Source organism: Ceratosolen solmsi, unplaced genomic scaffold (genome assembly GCF_000503995.2).
Source record: "Ceratosolen solmsi marchali unplaced genomic scaffold, CerSol_1.0 scaffold10, whole genome shotgun sequence".
NCBI classification, from domain to species: Eukaryota; Metazoa; Arthropoda; class Insecta; order Hymenoptera; family Agaonidae; genus Ceratosolen; species Ceratosolen solmsi.
Window position 1 is genome coordinate 8,878,645 of NW_011948412.1, and position 20,702 is coordinate 8,899,346.

Genomic DNA, 20,702 nt, shown 5'->3' on the forward strand with positions numbered 1-20,702 from the left:
CCGCTCTTTACACTGTCTTATCTTATTTATTTTACATATATTCTCTTGTAAATTTGTATTTGAATTCTTAAGCAGAGCACACAAACTCTCTTTTCTCATTCAAAAATAGTCAACAATATATACTGCAGTAGCCGTATTTCTCTCAATAAGATCAGTCTCGATAAATTTATAAATAACATAAACGTTTACTCATTTTTATCGCGACGAATACATAATCGCCTTAGCGTCTTCGATTTATTACAATTTCCCTTCATTTTTAAAATACGACTCGATGAAATTTTGTGATATTAGCAAATTTTTAATTTTACCTCTTTTACTCGTAAATAAATATGATAAATTAACGATTTGTTTTTATATTAATGTTCTCTTGCTGAAAATCTTCGAATACAAATGAATTTTTCTCAACATTTGAGATAAAAGTAAGGGAAGGAAATCAGTTTCCATAATAACAAAGCATGTTAAAATAAGATTTAATTTTGCATCTTTTTTTTTATTGTTATTATACTTTCATAGGTAAATATAAAAGTCGATAAGAGTTGTTATCGTACTCTTTCATTAACGTATAAATATAATAACATTGTAATAATACGAAAAATTGTTTTTACGCATTTTTAATTCATAAAATTGATATTTTATTTACGTTTGTTTTTATAAAGATATATATATCTTTTATCGATATGATAGTTGTTGATTTAATTACAATAAATTGCGATCGCGATACATCGAAGGGAAATATCACCTTGTCGTTGCGGACGCTTTTAACGAATCATTGAGAATTTTAATCTAATTTATATCGATAGAATATTACGCTTTGATTATATTAAAGATACATTGATATTAAAATTTAACTAGTTATATATGATAGGACGTGTGAAAAAGGAAAAGATTAGTCGATTAAAAAAGTTAGAAGAAAGAAAGCAAAAACCAATATTGACTTAAGCCTTTAACCTTTTATATATCACTGAAACGTGACCATTCGCAAGCATATATTCACTGAATAATAAAATTGTCTCGGCAGGGATTCTTTTTTTATTAATATTGTTTTTATCTCCTACCGAAACAATTATTTTCCTTTTATAAAGTTCATAATAGGAATAGATATAATACATTCTTACTTTAATAAAAACATGTATTTGATATGTGTGCAATTTTTAATAAATGCCATTGCAACTTAAACTGAGTGTATATAAATTGTAAGTAAGCTGATTAAAAATCAATTCAAATTCTATTAATTGTCTTGTGTAAATACTATATAAGATATGAAATAGATTACGTAATAAATAAGAGCAGTAAATTCTAAGGATTCAGATGTATATTCATTATTCCAATATGTATATATAAATAAATCTCGCCGAAATTATATCGTTACGGTTTAAGAAAAGCGAATTGCAAAACAGTCACTTAGAAACAAGTCAGACAATTGGAATATATTAAATACACTTACACGCATATTTAATTTTAATTTATTATATTGATAATAACGAGCAATAAAATAGTTACTTTGCCTTGCAAGCGTTTCGAATTTGAATATAGAATGTGTGTTCACTGTAATAATATCGCAGATTAAAATTTTAACAACAAACATCATTAAGCATTTATTTTAATGTGTTAAGCGTATGCTTTTCACTATGAATAAAAAAACATAATATTTCAAATAAGAATTAAGTATATGTATAAATAGGTAAATGACGACCATTAACTTTTATATTAAGTCATGAATATTTAGCCTCTATAAAGTAAAATTCGCTATTGAAAGTATAATATTATCTGACATAATATTTTAAAGAAATATCTTTATTATAGACGAAAATAGCGCCATAGATTTTATTTTTTTTCCTCATCAAATTCGTAATAAGAGTTTAATAAAATTTATCAAAAATTTAATCACTATATATTACTTTAGCAATTGCTAAAATCAACTCGCATTAGTACACTGTAATTAATTCTGTAAATTTTTGGATAATTTAAGTAATTCATCTACTAGATAGACTATGATTACGAATTATCTTGCACCGTTTATCAATAAATTGGATATTTTTTTTTTTTTTTTTATTAATGTGACAATCTCGGCATCAATCCATGAAAGTACAAACCAATTTACGACAATTTCTCTGAAAAACTTTTATCCTTACGTTTCTATCTTTAAGCATTAGAAACACCGAGGCACACATTTTCTAATATCTATAAAAAATTGTGTTTGTTATAAATATTACAATTTATTATGTTTATTATAGTATATAGTTATATATAAATATAACACAATTGTTACAACTACGATTGTAATTTCTATCCATGCCGAAAAAGATAATAATAAAAAAAATAAATAAATAAATAAAAAAAAATAAAAAAAATTTTTCTTTTAAACAAAAGTTATCGATTAATTAATATTGCCAATTGATTCATGCATTGTAAACTTATAGTAACATAATTATTTAAATAATCAAGTTGCTTTCGCTTCCCGTCGACTCGTGCATATTTATAAAAACGCATTCAACGATATTATAATTTGAGTATACATGGGCCATTTATTTGTGAATTTATAAATAAAATTTTTGGTTATAAATTTATAAAATATTACCAGAGTAAAATATATAAATTGAATTTGAAAAGTAATGTGCCGTTTGTATGATTGGGAGAAAAAAGGTAATTCTTACAATCGTACATGAGAAATAGATGTTGTATAAATTATGATAAAATAAAAATTCATCATTGCGAAAGCTTTTATAGGAATTTCGAGACGATAAGAAGAGATAGTCGACTATCTTTTGTGCACACAACAATAATTCGGGCAATAGATGATGCTAGACTATTTCGAGCTCGGATCGTTGCAAATTTCAGCTGAATTTAAGGAGGAAGAGCAGAGGCTCTACCTTAAAGTACCACCCGGTCGGGTAATCCTCCATAGGTTCGGCATAAGGATCGCCAAGCAAAACATGCGCTGCCCGTTAAAATGGGGGCTGCGCGCAACTCGCGCCGGCGTACTTCTCGGGGGTACATCGGAGGGTGTGGGCGGCGACTATATATATATGGGAGTACGAGAGCGCATCGCCATTACAGATCCGCGACCTCAACCAGACCTTGTCGACATAATTTTGAGGAAGTAGCCTAATCGAGTCCTTCTTAATTCGGTAATATCCCATAGAGATTCGGGGCGTAACCATCTACATCATTCTCTGTTAATACATCTGTCTCTCGCTTTTTCACTCTCAATTTAACGCCCGCCAATATAGAAACGACATAATCCGTGCGTCAGCTGCAACGATCTCGAATCGCGTGCGAATTTGCTCGGTGAGTAGTCCGATTCTCTTATAGTGCTCCCTCGCTTCCTGGCACTACTCTGGTGACTTTGGTGAGTTAGTCTTTTTTAATTTACACGACACACTCGATACTTTATTGCATATTCCTCGCTCGTGTCGATTCTTCTCACTCAACTTCGATTTTGTACACGCATCGCACAATCGTCCTCTTCAACTTATTATTATGACGTTTTGCTTCCCAATGTGCATATACGAGTAATATCATTTAGAAATTCATTGATCGTAGCGATTCACTTACAAATTATCATAAATGATCTTGAGTTTTAGCGAGTAAATTAATCACTACTTAATTTATATAAACTTGATAAAAACTTTGCGGACGAGTCATAATGTTATAAACAATATACGGTAGTTGTAAATGAATACGGACATTAATAATTAAACACACAATATCACCTATGTATCCTTGGAATACGCGATAATTATTTTGCAGTTTTCTTTTCAGATTGTCGAAGTATTCATTGACTAAATAAATATTGTTCATTATTCCAGCCTCGTAGTAATAACGATGACGTATAAAGTTAATTTAATATATCGTTCTTTCGTAAATGTAGCTATGAAAATTGCCTAAGACTCAAGCAAATTTTCAAATAAGATAAAATAAAAAATTCATCCTACACGAACACGCGTTAAGGAAAACTTAATTTCTTATAGACTTTCTTCAAAATATTTTTAGATTTTATAATTCGAACGCGTAATTTTCCTTCAATAATAATGACCTTTTCCATAATAGAATAGCCATAAATGATTGTTTTTATAAAATTATGAGAGAAAAAAAATTGTAGCCACATACAATATACTTTTGCTTTATAACATCTGTACTCACTTAATTGAATATCGTCAGCATAAAATGGAAATCTAAGTTAAAATTATGTTTAAAATATTTTTCTCAATACATTGTTTAAAAGCTCAATATATAATTATCAATTCGTAGTTGTCCACTCTATATCCGTAAATTTGCAAATAATTAAATAAATACATTACTATTCCATTTAGTTTGAATTTCAGCTGATTTATTATTAAATAGTACAATATGGAAGTATTGCTTAGACAATGAAATAATGAACAGTACTTTCGAAATATCCAAAATATAATAAGTCATATCAGAACTTTTCTTCGATGTTCTGATCAACCGTCAAATATCCTTAAAATATTTTAAAAATTATTTTACAAATGAATGAAAACATCTGAACACCCAAATATGTTTTAATACATTACTTACCGAAAATCTTATTACATATTTATTTTAACACATTTTATTATTAACTATATTAATAAAGAAGGAATTATATTAAGGGAATAAGGAATAATCAGTATAACTTGAACTTTAAAATCACAATTTAAAACACTTATTAATTAATATATGGTAAACATCATAAATGTAAATTATCTACTTCATAGAAGCATGATACTTATGTATAAAAGAAAATTTACTATTTTCAAAATAACTGCAATAAAAATGTGTGAATTTATAAAATTACAAATTTTATTTACAAAAATATGTTGTATATTTGAGTATTCCAAAGTGTAAAAAAATGTAAAAAGAATTTTTTAATTGGTTTACCAAAAATATATTTTTATTGCAAAAATTCGAATTCATTGAATTGTATGAATCATTTATTGATTAATTAATTATTACTTAACAATGTTATTATAATGATAAAAATTAGTAATGATATTATTTATCGATAAATTTTATAATTTGTAAAATAATTACGATTGTTCAGTATCAGATGAACTGTCGAGACGATGATCTAATGATAGAATTCGATATTGTGGTCTTACTATTCTACTTACTGTCTAAAGATTATTTCTTCACAAAGTTATTATTGCAATCTCAACGTCCATTTAACACATCTTCAATGATTTTATTTAATATTAATTTTCCTCTGCCTGTGGAATTTCGAGTTTGACTGTACGAGTTTCTTGCCGTATGCACGAGACGATAAAACATTGATATTTTGTTTAAGATAATCACGAATAATATTTACAATAGAATGTATAAAATAATAATAATAATATAGAAAAATTATAATATATTTTCGATATTATAAATGGTATCGAAAAATTCTATGAAACGATGCATTTGTCCATAAAATATTGAATACGTTTAAGCATCGGTAAAAATTTTCAAATAAAAAATTATACTTCTTTTATAACCTAATTTCTATATTATAATCCAATGTATTTCAATTGCAATTTATGTAGAATAAAGCATATGTAATAGGATATAAAAATTGAACAAATTACAAAAGGGCTTAATGCTACAAAGTAAGTTTAAAATAGAAAAGCGTTGTATTTTGAAAAATATGACAACATGAAAATCAATCACATTTACAAAATTACATTTTAATAAGACTTTATACTCTCTTATATAATTCTTATTTTCCTCTTTTAATTTATACAAAATCTAATCTCAAATATCAACATGTAATGTAATATACTTTTAGAGAATGCATTGAATCGTATCGTATTATATATTTTTTAAATGCTATTTTTCAACATTAAACACAATATATACTTTACTTTACTATATTGTAACGGAATTTATAGAAAATTCTTTGAAAGATTGTAATAATATCGAAACAAAAAATATTAGAACAATATAAGAGTCTCATATATTAAAGCAAACTATTGAAAAAATTCATTTGAATAATTAATCATTAATCATTATCTTCTATGTTATAAATTAATATTTAATATATTCCATAAAATATGGTTTGTGATATATCTACTCATAAATCAATAAGAATTGTCTATTAGATTATATCGATCGATCATGTTAATTAAATTAAAAAATTCAAAAAATTTATCCAAATAAAGCGGTAAGACTATTGATTAATACATCATCATATTTAATGTCAAGTATATCCCGTAGATACAAATATTTTATAAAACATTATTTTATATACCCACATCAAAATTATTTAACAACATAAACTCACTCGGTTGACTTTATATGGCCACGGCTTGTTATGATTTTACATCGATAATTTAATTATTGCCATTCATTATAAAGAGTATCAAATTTATTTAAAAATTCATAATTTCAAAAATAAATATTTAACAATCACATCTCATACGAGTTTTGTATAAAATATTTAAACATTGATAAAAAAAATTTAACCAACTGCTTTTTTAGAAAAGTAAAAACTGAACTATTGGAGCATTAAAATATTCAGCCATTGGAAAATAAATTAAATGCGACATCAATAAATAGTATTCTTTAATTTCGCAAATTAACAATAGTTATAGAATTGAGAAGTAAATAATCTCAAGTGTATTTAAAAGTATATAATAATGCTACTTACACTATCAAATGCAAAGTAATTATTGTAATTAAAATATTCTACAATTTTTGGCAAATTCTCAATAATTATTAATTCTAATCACAATACCTATAATACATACATTACTTATAATTTTATATTTTCTGAGTATACAGTTGAAATTCAATTTTATAATAAATAAAGAGAGAAAGAAAATTATCTTTACATATTCTGACACTAATTCTGCGAAAAAGAATATTGTATCAACATCTAAAACTAGACAAACATTTTAAGTTTTCTTTATTTTTAATACAGTTAATACAGTTTTGTTTGTTTTAATATTTCAAACATATAACTATTAAAAAATAATTAAGAATGATAAATCATCAATTTTGCAAGTAATTATTACTAATTAATACTAGTAATTAGTTGATATGAATAGTGATAGATAGACTTTCAATAATTTCATTACCAATTATAATCTCAGTTTTTCAAAAAGTTTTTCCCTTTCCACATAAATGTCTTCTCAAATTATTTAATAAAATTAAATGAATATATTTAAAAATTTTTAAAATGAAATCTATTTTCATTAGATGTTTTGTGTGATTCAATATTTGCGGTAAAAATCTTAAAATCAACGACTTGTTGTTTTCATTATTATCCAAAGTATACGAATTCTCATTAATAATCTTGATTTTGAAAAAGAGCTTATTCTACTAAATCGAGAGTAACCACCTTTGGTTAAAATTTATATTATTCATAAAATGTGTAAAACAGTTTGTAAACATCTTTGCATTAAATAATATAAGTCAATTGTAAAAATTACAAAATTTATAATACAACATTTTCCATTAATAATAGTTTAATAAAAGTATATTACATACACATTATATTTATTAAATTTCAATCTTTATAATTTTTTTTTCTTTGATATGCCTTTTGTATGGAATTATTTTGATATTAAATTATAAAAAATTAAAAATTATTTGACTGGATTTTAAATTTTTAGATTTTCAAGTTTTTGTTTCAATAAATTCTTAAATTTATCTAATATTATTCTAATATAATTAATCTAATATTAAAAATCTAAAATTACATTGATATATGTCATTTTGTGCAGAAAAAGAAAATAAAATACGAACAACAATAAACAACATAAATGTTATATTTTCTTCAAGTTTACATGAATTTTCAAGTTTTTCGTAATTTTGCCAATACATTAGATGTTATTGTTTTGTTATTAAATATCAATAAAAAATATGAGAGTAAACAAATTATTAGAATACATATATTCTTTGAAAATTTAATTCTTTCATTTTAAATTGAAATAAATATATAGTAAAATATATTTTATAAAATATATTTGGTGGTCGTATTTTCATTATTGAGATATTCAATTACGTAATATGTGTCATATCATCTTTAAATTATGAATATTAATTTAATTACATAAATACTACTTACTTAACCCGTAATAAATAGTTATTCTCTAAATATTTCAAGCTATTATTTGAATGAAAATTTATTTTCTATCGTACACTACTTTAAATTCAGTTTTATTCATTTACATAAACTTCTAAGTAATATGAAAGTACACAGTCTATTATTCAAAAAATTTAATAAGATACATTAAATCGATACTATTATCTGTCCCGAGTTTGCTTCAATAGTCTTCATACACATGCAGCACTGTAATTTACATTTATTTGATATTTAGTCAAACTCATTCGTGTAACTAGAAAAACATCTGAAACATACTATTCTTTATAGGAAGAATAATAACAAATATAAATATAGTAAAAAGAGTAGACAAATGATTGAAGTTTCGATGGTCTTATATTACAAAAAAATTATATGTAAAATAGAAACTAGCATTTATAAAATTGCAAACGTCAATTATTCGACGTGCTCGACGAATTTATTCAAAAATTTATTTCACGATAATAGAGGGATTTTTTTTTCTCTGCAAGCATAAAAGCGCAATTTTCTTCTTTATATTGGAGAGTTTTATTTTATGGTTTATTTTTTATTTAAAGTAATGCTAATGAGGAGAAATTAATATAAAAAATCTCACTTAAATTGAATCGGATAATTTTTATGTAAATAAGTTTTATGTAAAAAACAAGATAAAAAACAAGAAAAAGTGTGGTTCAAATATTCCTTAAAATTCAAATAAAAATTCGTAATGTCGAAAAAAAATTATTGTTTACTTAAATATTTATTGTTACTTGCGTTGACAAAAAAAAAAAAAATACGAAATATAGTAATGGCGATAATACTTTTTATTTTATTTTATTTAAATTTATTTACATTATACGATTATTTTGTTTAAAATACCTTAAACTATCAATATAAATAATTAATGCACGTTTTGAAATAAATATTGTCGATAAATGTAAGTATATACTGTTTATTGTTATTATGCTAATCGAGTTATTGATGCAAATACATTTTTTACCATCTTCATTATAAAAAAAGAAAAATATTAATGAAGAATTTTTTAAAATTTGACGAATGAAGAATAAAAATTAAATAATTAACCCTGTATAATGAATACTAATAATCAATATTATCCAATGTAAAATAAATTCGAATTCTCTTCTTTTAAATTCTTAGTGGTATGTTATTGTTAATACTTATATATCAATGTTAATATAATGAGGTTATAAATACAAAGGAACTAAGTATTATATAAATCAATTTTATTAGAATTACTTCAAAACTTTTAAAATCATTGAAATACAATTAGTTTATGAATAAAAATATGTAGTTCATTGTAGCAGTGATTCTGATATAACTGAAAATTTAAAATAATATAAATATATTACGTTTTTCATATTTGCTTTATATAAAAATACCATTTTTATGTAAAGTATAATCTGAAGCGATGCATGGAAATTCATAAATTACTTAACTATTGAAATATTGAAAATTTTAAAATACTGTCAAATACTTTTGAAATTCATATGAACGACGATATTATAAATAATTCTAATGCATAAAATTTTAAACTATTTTCTTGCATCTATATGCTCGTGTTTATTGTTTTATTTTTACAGAAAAAAAAAAAACCCTGCATTAAAATTCGTATATTTTAAATAAGAAATACCATTGAAAAACTGTCTTACAATTGAATTTGCATACTTGTTTCAGGTAAGATATAATATTTAATCTCAACTAGCATCAGTTTAGTTGTTATACATCGCATACTATAAATTAATAGCAATCTATAAAACTGCTTTATAAAACCAAAGTAAACTTTTAAATTAAAACAAACGGTTCTCTTTTAAATAAGCCTTATAGTGTCCGATTTATTAATAAAAATTTTTAACAGAATTCTTAAAATTTTATTTAAACACTTCTATTGTATTAAAATATACACTTTTTTAACCCCTCATTTTTATGAATGAACTTTACTCATTTTACGATAAAGAAATATACATAAATTTTCAACGAGATTATAAATCTATATACATTACGTATATGAAAATGAAAAATAGATTGAATTCCAAGCACGCATACTTATACGTACTTATATATATATATATATATATATATATATATATATAATTAAAAACTACAAAGTATAAATATAATAATGTTCAGATTATAGAATTCTCATTTATTACATTCTTATACTATCTTGTATTCACTTCCTAAGAATTTCAAGCTTCTATTATATATATATATATATATATATATACGCCCACATAGTATATTCAAACACGTATGTATGCATATTAATTAACAGATCAGCATAATTATAAATTGAGATAATCAATTTTGCATAATTACATAAGAAAATACAAAGTAAAATTTTTATAGAAATATCAGCGCAGTATAATATTTATTTATCATTATAAGGTATTTATTATATTCACAATAGAATCTATTATAAAAATAATAAGTATTATGATGCATGAAAGAAAATGGTTTGTAATCTCATGAAAAGCATGCAATTTTTATCGATATGCAGATATAGATTTATGAATTATATATTTATGCAATATATCATATATCACGTATCGTATTATATCGACTTATGCATATAAAAAAAATTATTGTTATTCGGATAAAATGTTTTTATTTATATTTGCGTAGAAATTGGAAAGACGTGTATAGCATACAAAATTTCCTTTCTTACTTTCGACCGCCTTTTCTAAATTTTATTGATAAATGCATTTATATAGATAGCTTCCATGTTCGAATAATTTATTAGACAAATTAAATTAGTATATACTGTATTATAATAAATATTATATTATAATAACGCGTCATTTAAATTGTAAATATCTCTCGCTTAAACAGTTAAAAATTTATTTATTTAATTTATCTATTTACCTATTTATGTAATAAGCAATGTCATTGTTAAAGTTAGTTGGTAATATTAATTAATAATACGTAATAGTAAAGTAATATGACAAAAATTATCGAATTAAAACCATTGAAACTTATACTAGAGGATATTTTTGTATAAGAAAAGATGAAATACATTTAAGTTATAATTTAAATGACTTAAATATGAATAGTAATTTTAATAATGCCAATTTACCTCGAAAATTGGTTGGATAAATTTGTTTATAATTACTATATTAATAGCAATAAATTTAATTATTCGTTAGAAAGTTAAATATTATTTTATGAATAGAATAATAAAACATGGCAAACATTTAAAAGTAATTCATTATGCAATATAATAAGTAGTTTTACAATTATGCTTTCTTAATTAATTTTATGAGCAAACTATAAAAAATAAAATATATTTGCTTAAAAACTTAAGTGACTTAAATATAAAATGACGTAAAATTAAGTTAACCATTGTTAACATAAACTCTTCACATTTGAAGTTTAATGGTTTTATTAATTTTTTTCTTTCTTTGCCGAACAAATCAAACACAAATATTATGGCAGTTTATACGCAACTTACGCGAACTGATTATGTCAATAAAAAATAAAAGCTCTTAATCAATTGGCTATTAATCATTATACACATTATGATATTTCCAAGACATACTCCTGACCTACGCATCGAAAAGAAATAATCGAACGAAAATAAAAGTTTAGTGGATGTTGGTTCGTGCATCCAGTGTAGTCATTAGAGACTAAAAATCGTCGATTAACGCGGCGTCAATTCGTAAGAAATTGCTCCTTCGAAAGACTTGTCCAACATTCGAAAAATCCATTCCTCGCGACTCCTTCGGCTCTTTGCCACTTTGCCATAATTATTATGCTCATCTCTAGCTTCCACGTCGCGCTTTATCAAATTTATCAAACAGCAATGAAACAGATTTGGCGCAACAAGTAACGCAACCTCTTACTTGGCCTTTCCTTCTCGGTTGCTTCACTACCCAGCAACATTTTTTAATCAATGAGGGCGGAAATGCCTCGCACTAGCATTTTACATTGTTATTATTTAACATCAATTTATTCAATGTCTAAACGTTTCTCTACTATTATATTTTCTTTCAATGCTTGAGAAAGTGCCTTAAAACACAGACACTTACTTAAGCTACCGATGTATGGATGAATGACTGTGACTTAATCCACTTTTCCAAGAGTACGATAATCTGGTAGTGTAGACTTGCTCAAGCTAGGCTTGATCGTTGAGCTTACTAATATACATTGCGCAATACCAACCAATGCAATGACAATGTGACAATGACATTCAATGTAAAGTGTTGTGTATTTAGAGTGACATTGTTTGTTCTAGCTTGGAAAACCATCGTTGGAAAATGTACTTTCCATTAGCCCTTTTCCACCTGGTATCTTTGACTTGGATTGTTATATCAATAGGGGCGACCGAAGTACGAAGCGAGCCCCAGCCAATAGCAAGGCCTACGCGACCGAAAGTATTTACCAGTCCAGACGAGCTGAAAGAGTACCTAGACAACATAAAAATATACTACACGTTGAATGGGAAAGCGCGGTGTGTACTCACTATATAATATAATCGCTATAAAACTCTATCCCGACCTATCTATGAAGCCATTAGAGAAATACCGAATGGCGAATATATCGTGGAACAATATTTAATTAGCGTATTGAATTAGATATGGCAAGAGAGCGGATCCACACCCGATGCAACCCACTTTCGAAAATCCTTCGAATTTTCCACGAATGATCCTGGCCATTAGTCAACAAAATCAATGGGATCAGCAAGGTGATCTAGCGCTAACCGATAAAGAAGACAAGAACAAACTACAGATAATGTATCCGTACGAGCGTATGACGAGATACGGGATTATGGAATAAGAACTTTTTTCCTTGAGCAAATAATTTGACGAGAAATTATTCTCACCCGGACTTTTTGATGTAAAGATCGCATAGTAGTAATTAAATGAAGAAAGTTGATTAATATTGAGAAGCATATTATATTTCAAAATATGGCCATTTAACGATATTATAGTTGAGCTTTTGGCACGCTCATCACTGCGCTCGTACACGTATTTTAAGAATTCTTACGCAAAAGAAAGAAATCAAAAGAAATCACTTAGAGGCGAATTTTAATTTTGTTATTTTATTTCGTGTACATCGCTATACTTGACAACGACATGGCGATATTCTAAGAGTTTCAATTAAAAGCTCTTTATAATTATTTAATTTATGATCTTCGACGCCGAATCTATTTAAATGAAATTAATATTTTCAACCGATTCATTATCATTATATTATAAGAGCGAGATGCAACCTAATGTAATGAAAGCCACTTCCCTAATGAAAATACTCAACCGCATGTCAATTAAAATAAGTTAAACAATCTACAACGGGCCTTGATTTATTTATTGTTTTTTTTCTCTCTTGGCTATTTTGTTTATTCAATAATCAAATTAATTAATTAATGAAGTGAGCGTATATGTTACAACTTTCGACAAGTCGATCGCTGATATGCGTTAGCGAATTAAATGCATTTTTTATTACTATTATACTCTGGTAAAAATTATTAATGATAATAAATGTAAACAAAAAATACAATAAATAAGTGTAAAATTAGACTTAGCAACTGTGTATTTTAAATTTACCTTGACAAATTAATCGAATAAAATGCTACCGCATTCTATTAATAATTTATTAAGTACAGTATTTAATTTCCAAATTTTTATCGAATCGCTGATTTATAAAACGAATAATTTACAGAGTTAATCAATTTTCTTAATTATTATTAGAATAAAATAATTAAGGCTGTTAATTCTCTTGCCAGATAATTTTTTACAATTACACATTTAGAAGGGACATATTGACATAACCCGTTTATATAATAAAGTTACTAATCTTCAATATCCTCAAATTTCCTTTACGCCAATTTTCATTAGCTTCTGTAATAATCATAATAGATTATAAATCATGTTTAATTATAATTTAATCTAATTATACAACGAGCATACTCATATTAATTATAAATTAATGTATTTAAAAAATGATTATATATTACAAAATCATTATTTGTTTCATTGATTAAAAGTGTCTTACTATGTATTATATTGAGAGTTTAATTTATCAAGTAAATCCAAAAAATATTATTTGCTAAAGTATATTAAACATTAAATAATTTTATATAATTTGTAAATCTAATAAATAAAATAAGAATTTCGATGGACTCCAGCAGTTGATATATTAAAGAATGTATGAAAAAAAAAAACAAAAAAATTGTTTTTCTTCTGCAATCTACACGTGATAATAAAAATTTTTAATCTATCGACATTTCTGTTCGCCGAACTCACTATTATAAATATGTCTAAAGGCAATTCCACTCTTTTAACTTCCATTGCATTAAATTATATATGCTTTAAAATAATAAAAAGCATTTTTATTATTTATTATACAAATAATGTTATGTTACATGGTATGCCATGTAAGTAAGATAATAATAGTAAATAAGACTAATAAATTGTTACTAACAATTACATTTTATTTTCATAATAATAATATTTATTTTTACGATTCTGCTAATTATGAATAATATCAAACACTTTAATAGACTATATAAGTAATCTAATGGAAAAGGCACCAAGTATTTTATTTGAAAATTAAAAGTAGGATATGTCAAAATAAATAAATCCTATTTTAATAAATAATTATGCATTCTATTTAAAAAAAAAAAATAATAATAATATAACGTGAAATATAAATTCTCCATTATAATTACTTATTATTATCCATTATTATTATTCATTGTAATATGCTTTCAATTCGCAGATGATATATATATGTATAAAAATATCTAATAAGCAACGATCGATGCAAACAAATTTGTGCGTGTTTATGTGTGCGCGCGCGTCCCTATGTTTATTTAAATTTATATTAGACTCGATAAAAATAAAATTCATAGAATAATTTTAATCTATTATTGATTTCTAGCCTATATGCAATACAATATTTAAGTTTTGTTGTTATTATAAACGACGAGATTTAACTATTATTGAACATTAACTAGTACGAATAAGAAAGTAGTTAAAATTAATTACAAAATGCTGGGTGATGTTTTATTATATATTTTTTTTTAATTAGGGATGTTTATAATGAATGAACAGCGATGAACGATAAATGAATTAATTGATAAAAGAATATTCTCTCATCTTACGCAAAAGAATAAATATCTACTTTACCTGTAATTTAATTTCTAGTTTCATAGCCAAACAGTGCAATGGATAATTTAGTTTTTAACCGTTCAATGAATATTTAATTCAATATAATATGCCGAATTAAACCGATTTCACATTAATTGCATCATAATTATGGTAATAATTACATAAACTGTAATTACATAAAATAATTACCTAAACTAAAAATGACATAAAAATTATATAAAACCACACATAAAACTGTCAATAACAGTCCAATAATAATAATAATGATGATGATGATGATGATGATGACGACGACGACGATAACGAATAACGCTGATGATCCTGTTGCTGATAATGATGATGTTAATAATAATAATAATAATAATAATAATAATAATAATAATAATAATAATACGATAATAGGTAATACAGCGTTTGTAATACCGTATCGATTATTATCAGCATTTCCTTCTAACAAAAATCTTAATGACTAAATCTATAAAAAGGTACATAGATCATTCCTGAATAACAGGCCAAATGAAAGCCCCACGAAAAATGAAATTAAATTGAAATTCGAAAATAGCCCTAGCCAACATTGCATAAAATTAAACTACAATGTAACATCCCCGAAGCTATTTTGAAGTCTCTGTTGAAATTCTAATGTTGAGAATCGATTAATTGAGACTGATAAGGTCGACTGGTAAATATAATCTAGAGGACTCATATAATTCGCCGAGCTCGTTGCCTGACACCAATCAACATTCTCACGCAGCTCTATCATCCATCTCTCGAGTCCTCATCTTCTCCTGCACCAACATTTAACGAACAATTCAATAGCTGCGCATAGGCATACCAGTAGTAACTTCGGCGTCTTTGCATATTCCCTTTGCACATATATCGTGCTACAATGTATCGTTAAAGAAGTATGGATAAAGCTGCTTTTCACATACTCGATATCCACGAACTGTCTCCTTTAGCTCGTATGCCGTGCGCTTGGCAATACGCGTTCGATTATTCAAAAATATATACGGTGTCATTAACCCAATGAGCGGTCGCAGCCGATTGGTCGAGCTGTCGCCAAGCCGCGACTTCCTAATCTATCGCACTCGGCACAGCTGTGCGACCTTCCGAAGTAGCATAGACTCAGTAATCGCCTCTAGATCGCTTCCAGCATTCCCAGAGATGCCAGATTCGCGACACCTCTAACGGAAAATTTAATATCCAGCACTGGCATCGTCAATGTCACACCAACACTTTCTCACGTTGCCTCTCACCTTCCTCAAACTACGCTCGTCGCCCCCTTTGGCTCATGCAATTTGGAGTACACAACCGTTAAGTGTGCGCTTGCTTAAGCCACGAATTGTCAATTTCAGAAATAATTCAAATACCTTTTTGTAAGACTGAGTTGGTCATTTTCGAGAAAAAATTAATTCTTTGTCAGGACGTTGCGTATCACCGATTAACCAGCCATTAAACAAAATATACGTGCAGGTTTTGAAACTCCAATTAAATGGCGGGCATTTAAAGTTTAAATTCCATAATCGGACATAGTGGCGCTATGAGTAAATATACTCGACTACGGGCACATGCGCATTTCAAATATCTCGAATAATACAAACTTGGGCGCTAGAAAGTTTTGATTTTGAATTATCGAGGAAACCTCGATGCGCGTAGAAGAAAAAAGTATTTCATATAGTATATTTGCATCTAGTGTCATAATGTTATTATTTACTCGAATCAATTGCACGTAAAAACATTGTCGTGCTCGCGCAATCTCAGATACCAAATATGTTAAAAATAAAATATGTCCGGTGTGGTGAGGGGCGGGGAGGGTGAGCGGTGATGGGAGGGGTGTCTGTATCTCTGTGCGTATATGTAATATTTTATAGGCAACGTGTTACATAGATTCTAATTAATGTTGTAACGAGCAAATTATTTCAACATTTGCTTTTCATTCGCAGAAATAGCGATAAAAAGTAATTAATAAATTTCATACAATGATTATGATATTTTTTCTTAACCTTGTCGAAAAATAATTGTAATTTTTAATATAAAAAACAAAATCATATTTACTTTAATGAGACCTTTCATACAAAAAAAAAAAAAAAAAAAAAAAAAAAAAAAAAAAAGAAAAGAAAATAAAAAAATAAACAAACTAAATAACGATAAAAACATGGATACACAAAATTAAACTTGCGCATAAGAAAAGAGAGATAAAATTATTTCCATTTCAACGCTAATTTTAAGCCATTTTTAACTTTAACATAAAAGTATGTGTTAAATGAGCCAAAAACAAGCCTTAAATATCCAAGTATAAGTTATGATGAAATAATTTAATCTACATCATTCAATGTATTTAAATCGTAGAGATAAAAAATATATCTCATTTAGACTTTTGATAGTTAATTTAAATAATAAATTTTAACAATTAACGTATTCGTTGAGCTGGGTTTTACTAATATTTCAAATTTCTTCAATACATATCGACGTCAAAGATTTTCATCGCAATAATAAAATGTCATTTTTGTCTTCCACAAATAACATAATTTAACGATATTTGTAAAACTAAAGAAAAATAAACAAATGATATACTTTTTATTAGTTAAGCATTTAACTTCAACGCATCGTACATTCTAACATTGGAATTTCATGATTTGTATTGTTCACGATGTCAAATAATACTGTGTAAACAAGACAGACTTATAAAACAGACTTGCCAAACTTTAATTAGATTATTTTTATTTTTCGTACTGTCAATTTGCTAATATTTTTTCTTCAATTTTCTAATACCAATGCTCGAAGCACATATGAATAATGTCAACAAATTTTGTATAATTTCATTCGATTCTTATTAATTATTATATCCTAGTTATTCTCATTACTATAATTAATTTAACTCAATTAGTAAGAAATGAAAAATTACTCCTAATATAATCTAAATAATGGGGAAATTTGAATGAAAGAAAAGCGGAATTTAAAAATGGCGTTTTTGTTATTTCGAGGAAGTCGAACTTATTTCGCTTTACTTACGGGCTCAAACATTATAAATTAACAAATTAACAACGCCCTCGTCCATTAAATTCATAATCTATTTGAAACTTACGAATCTCTTTATGCAACTAACGACTAGGACTTGAATCAACGACTTCTTCGCACACTTCTACATATATTTATTTCCTCCGGCCACTTTCCCAGTGTAATTTCATGATCGCGTGTGCGCGACTGTGCAGGTGCATTCGTCGTTCCAATCTTTTCGTTTGCAATCTTTTCCATTAGTACGAAATAAATTGTCGAGAAAATGAAAGCAAATGTCAATCGGGCGCGAACTTCGCCAGCCTATATAATGCCGAATATTTAATCGACGGTTGGCCATTTGGAAACAATCGTAACGATTAAGTTGGCACTTCTCAGCATTTGAATTAACATCGTCGCATTGGAAAAAGCAGGGAGTTTGTTTCAACGTTTCAACGGGGGCCGATAAGGTAGGTTCCTAGCGTAACGTTGATGCCGGGAATTTCGACGTGGAGTAATCAGGCAAACGAAATCGAAGCGCCGAATTGTATTAGTCGAGTAGACGAGGCAGATGCCGAATCTTCGCGTCCCTCCCTGCCCGCCGCCAATGCAATGCTCGCAAGTTCCCGAAAGTCTCGAGGGCGGAGGAGACAACGGTAAAGCATCGAAAGACGACGGGCAATCCTCTCGTAGACAGTCGTAGCCGAGTCGAGGATACACGAGGAGGACGGTAAGGATGGAGGGAGGAGGGAGTGCCTCGTCCTCGTCAGCAGATGTACTCGCTTCGAATCCTGGCGCGTAATCGCTCTCGCGGACGGCCGATCTCGACTTAACTTACGCCTCGGCCGCGGGTTTATTACACGATGAGGTCGTGTCATATACTCGGGCGCGCTAGCGCCACACAAATGTCCATTGGTCTGGTGCGCCGCCGTAGCCGCCGTAGCCGCCGTAGCCGCCGTAGCCACCGCCGCCGCAACTTAGTCGCCGCTGGCCGCCGTCAGCGCTCGCCGTAGCCACCGCCGCCGCAACTTCGTCGCCGCTGGCCGCCGTCAGCGCTCAGTAGACTCGGCCATTTCTCTGGCGAAGTCGAGCTCCTTGTCAGCTGGTTCCGAGTCGCCGAGCGCGCGCTCCGCAACACCGAGGCCACCCCGCTGAATCATTATTTTTCTACGCTGTGTGTCGGGTGTGTTCCCGAGAGTCCTGCAAAATAACGCGACGCAAAAGGATGATACATTCCGGGCGCACGAGGCTCGAGGTAAACATCAGCACGTTATAAAGCCAGGCACGGTGCACGGGTTTGATACCCTTCCCCCGCACGCCCGCCCGATCCCTCCGCCAGCAACGCCAGAGACGCACTTCCAGAAGCAGACCCGAGATACGACAGAGTGTGTGCGTGGCGTCGAGGCTCCGATCCCCAGTGCGCGCCTCCTTATTACGCGAGTGTGCGTGTACGTTTGTGCTCGACGATTACGCTTTCCCCGAGGTCCCTTTGTCTCGTTGTCTCTCTCGTCCTCGTCGTCGTCCTCGTCTTCGTCGCTCTTCTCTTCATTTTCCTCGTAGTCATCGATACTGTCGGCATTGTCGTAGCCATCACCATCAGCGTTGTTGTCCTCCTCCTCCACTTTCTCATCCTCCTCGTTCGTATCGTCGTCGTCGTCGTCGTCGTCGTTCTCGTCGTCCTCGTCATCCTCGTCGACCTCATCGTCGTGGTTGTTGTCGTTGTTATCGTCTTCGTCTTCGTATTGCTCGTTGCAGTCATCCCACTGGCTTCGCACGGCTCCTATGTTGAATGTTGTCATTACCAGAGCGAACAGCTGATTCGCTTGCTAGCCCTCGTCGCGGTTGAGCCATCGCTCTCCCAACTTAAAAACCCTCCTCCAACTGGACCTGTTCCTAAACCCATCACTCATCGAGCCGAATCGGGCTGAGCTCTTCCATTTTATTGGTCTCGACTCTCGTAAACATGCAACTATGCTACCATTTTCTGTAAAACGCGAGGCTGTCGACACATTCTCCTCTCCCTCTCTCTATCTCGCTATCTATCTATTTATCTGTTTATCTGTCTTTATCACTCTTCTCTCTATTTATTTACCTATCTCTCTCTCTCTCTCTCTCTCTCTCTCTCTCTCTCTCTCTCTCTCCTCTATATATTTATCTGTCTATCTGTTTATCGCCCCCTCTCTCTCTCTCTCTCTCTCTCTCTCTCTCTCTCTCCTCTATATATTTATCTGTCTATCTGTTTATCGCGCTCTCTCTCTCTCTCTCTCTCTTTCTCTCTCTACCAAACTCTCCATCTCTTTATCTATATCTGTCTCTGTTATACACTTATGTACAGACAACATGGTAAGTCCGAATAAAAGAGAGAGAGACAGAGAGAAAGAGTGGTAGAATACGAGTTCGTGTCTGCGGCGGAGAATAGGCTACGCGACGACATCCTTTGTTCTTGCAGTTTTAGTATCCTCGCACATTCCGTGAGGTCTCGCGCTCCTTGTCCGAGTCTAGCTGGTCCCCCCCCCCCCCCCCCCCCGCACCCTACTCTC

The 20,702-nt window shown here is 29.2% G+C and overlaps 2 protein-coding genes across 3 annotated transcripts in view; both read left to right on the forward strand.

Moving 5' to 3' along the window:
- The window catches only part of NPF (neuropeptide F), a 28,461-nt gene extending 15,440 nt beyond the window's left edge, over positions 1 to 13,021 (forward strand). The window contains exons 3-4 of the mRNA XM_011508253.1: positions 12,297 to 12,512; positions 12,637 to 13,021. Of these exons, the coding sequence (XP_011506555.1) occupies positions 12,297 to 12,512; positions 12,637 to 12,838 (418 nt within the window). The 3' untranslated portion in view covers positions 12,839 to 13,021. The remainder of the gene's footprint in view (positions 1 to 12,296; positions 12,513 to 12,636) is intronic.
- A 6,216-nt stretch (positions 13,022 to 19,237) lies between these two features.
- Positions 19,238 to 20,702, forward strand: part of LOC105369025 (F-box/LRR-repeat protein 20) — a 15,543-nt gene continuing 14,078 nt past the window's right edge. For both annotated transcript variants that reach the window (XM_011508266.1, XM_011508274.1), the window contains exon 1: positions 19,238 to 19,417. In XM_011508266.1, the coding sequence (XP_011506568.1) occupies positions 19,388 to 19,417 (30 nt within the window). In that variant the 5' untranslated portion in view covers positions 19,238 to 19,387. The remainder of the gene's footprint in view (positions 19,418 to 20,702) is intronic.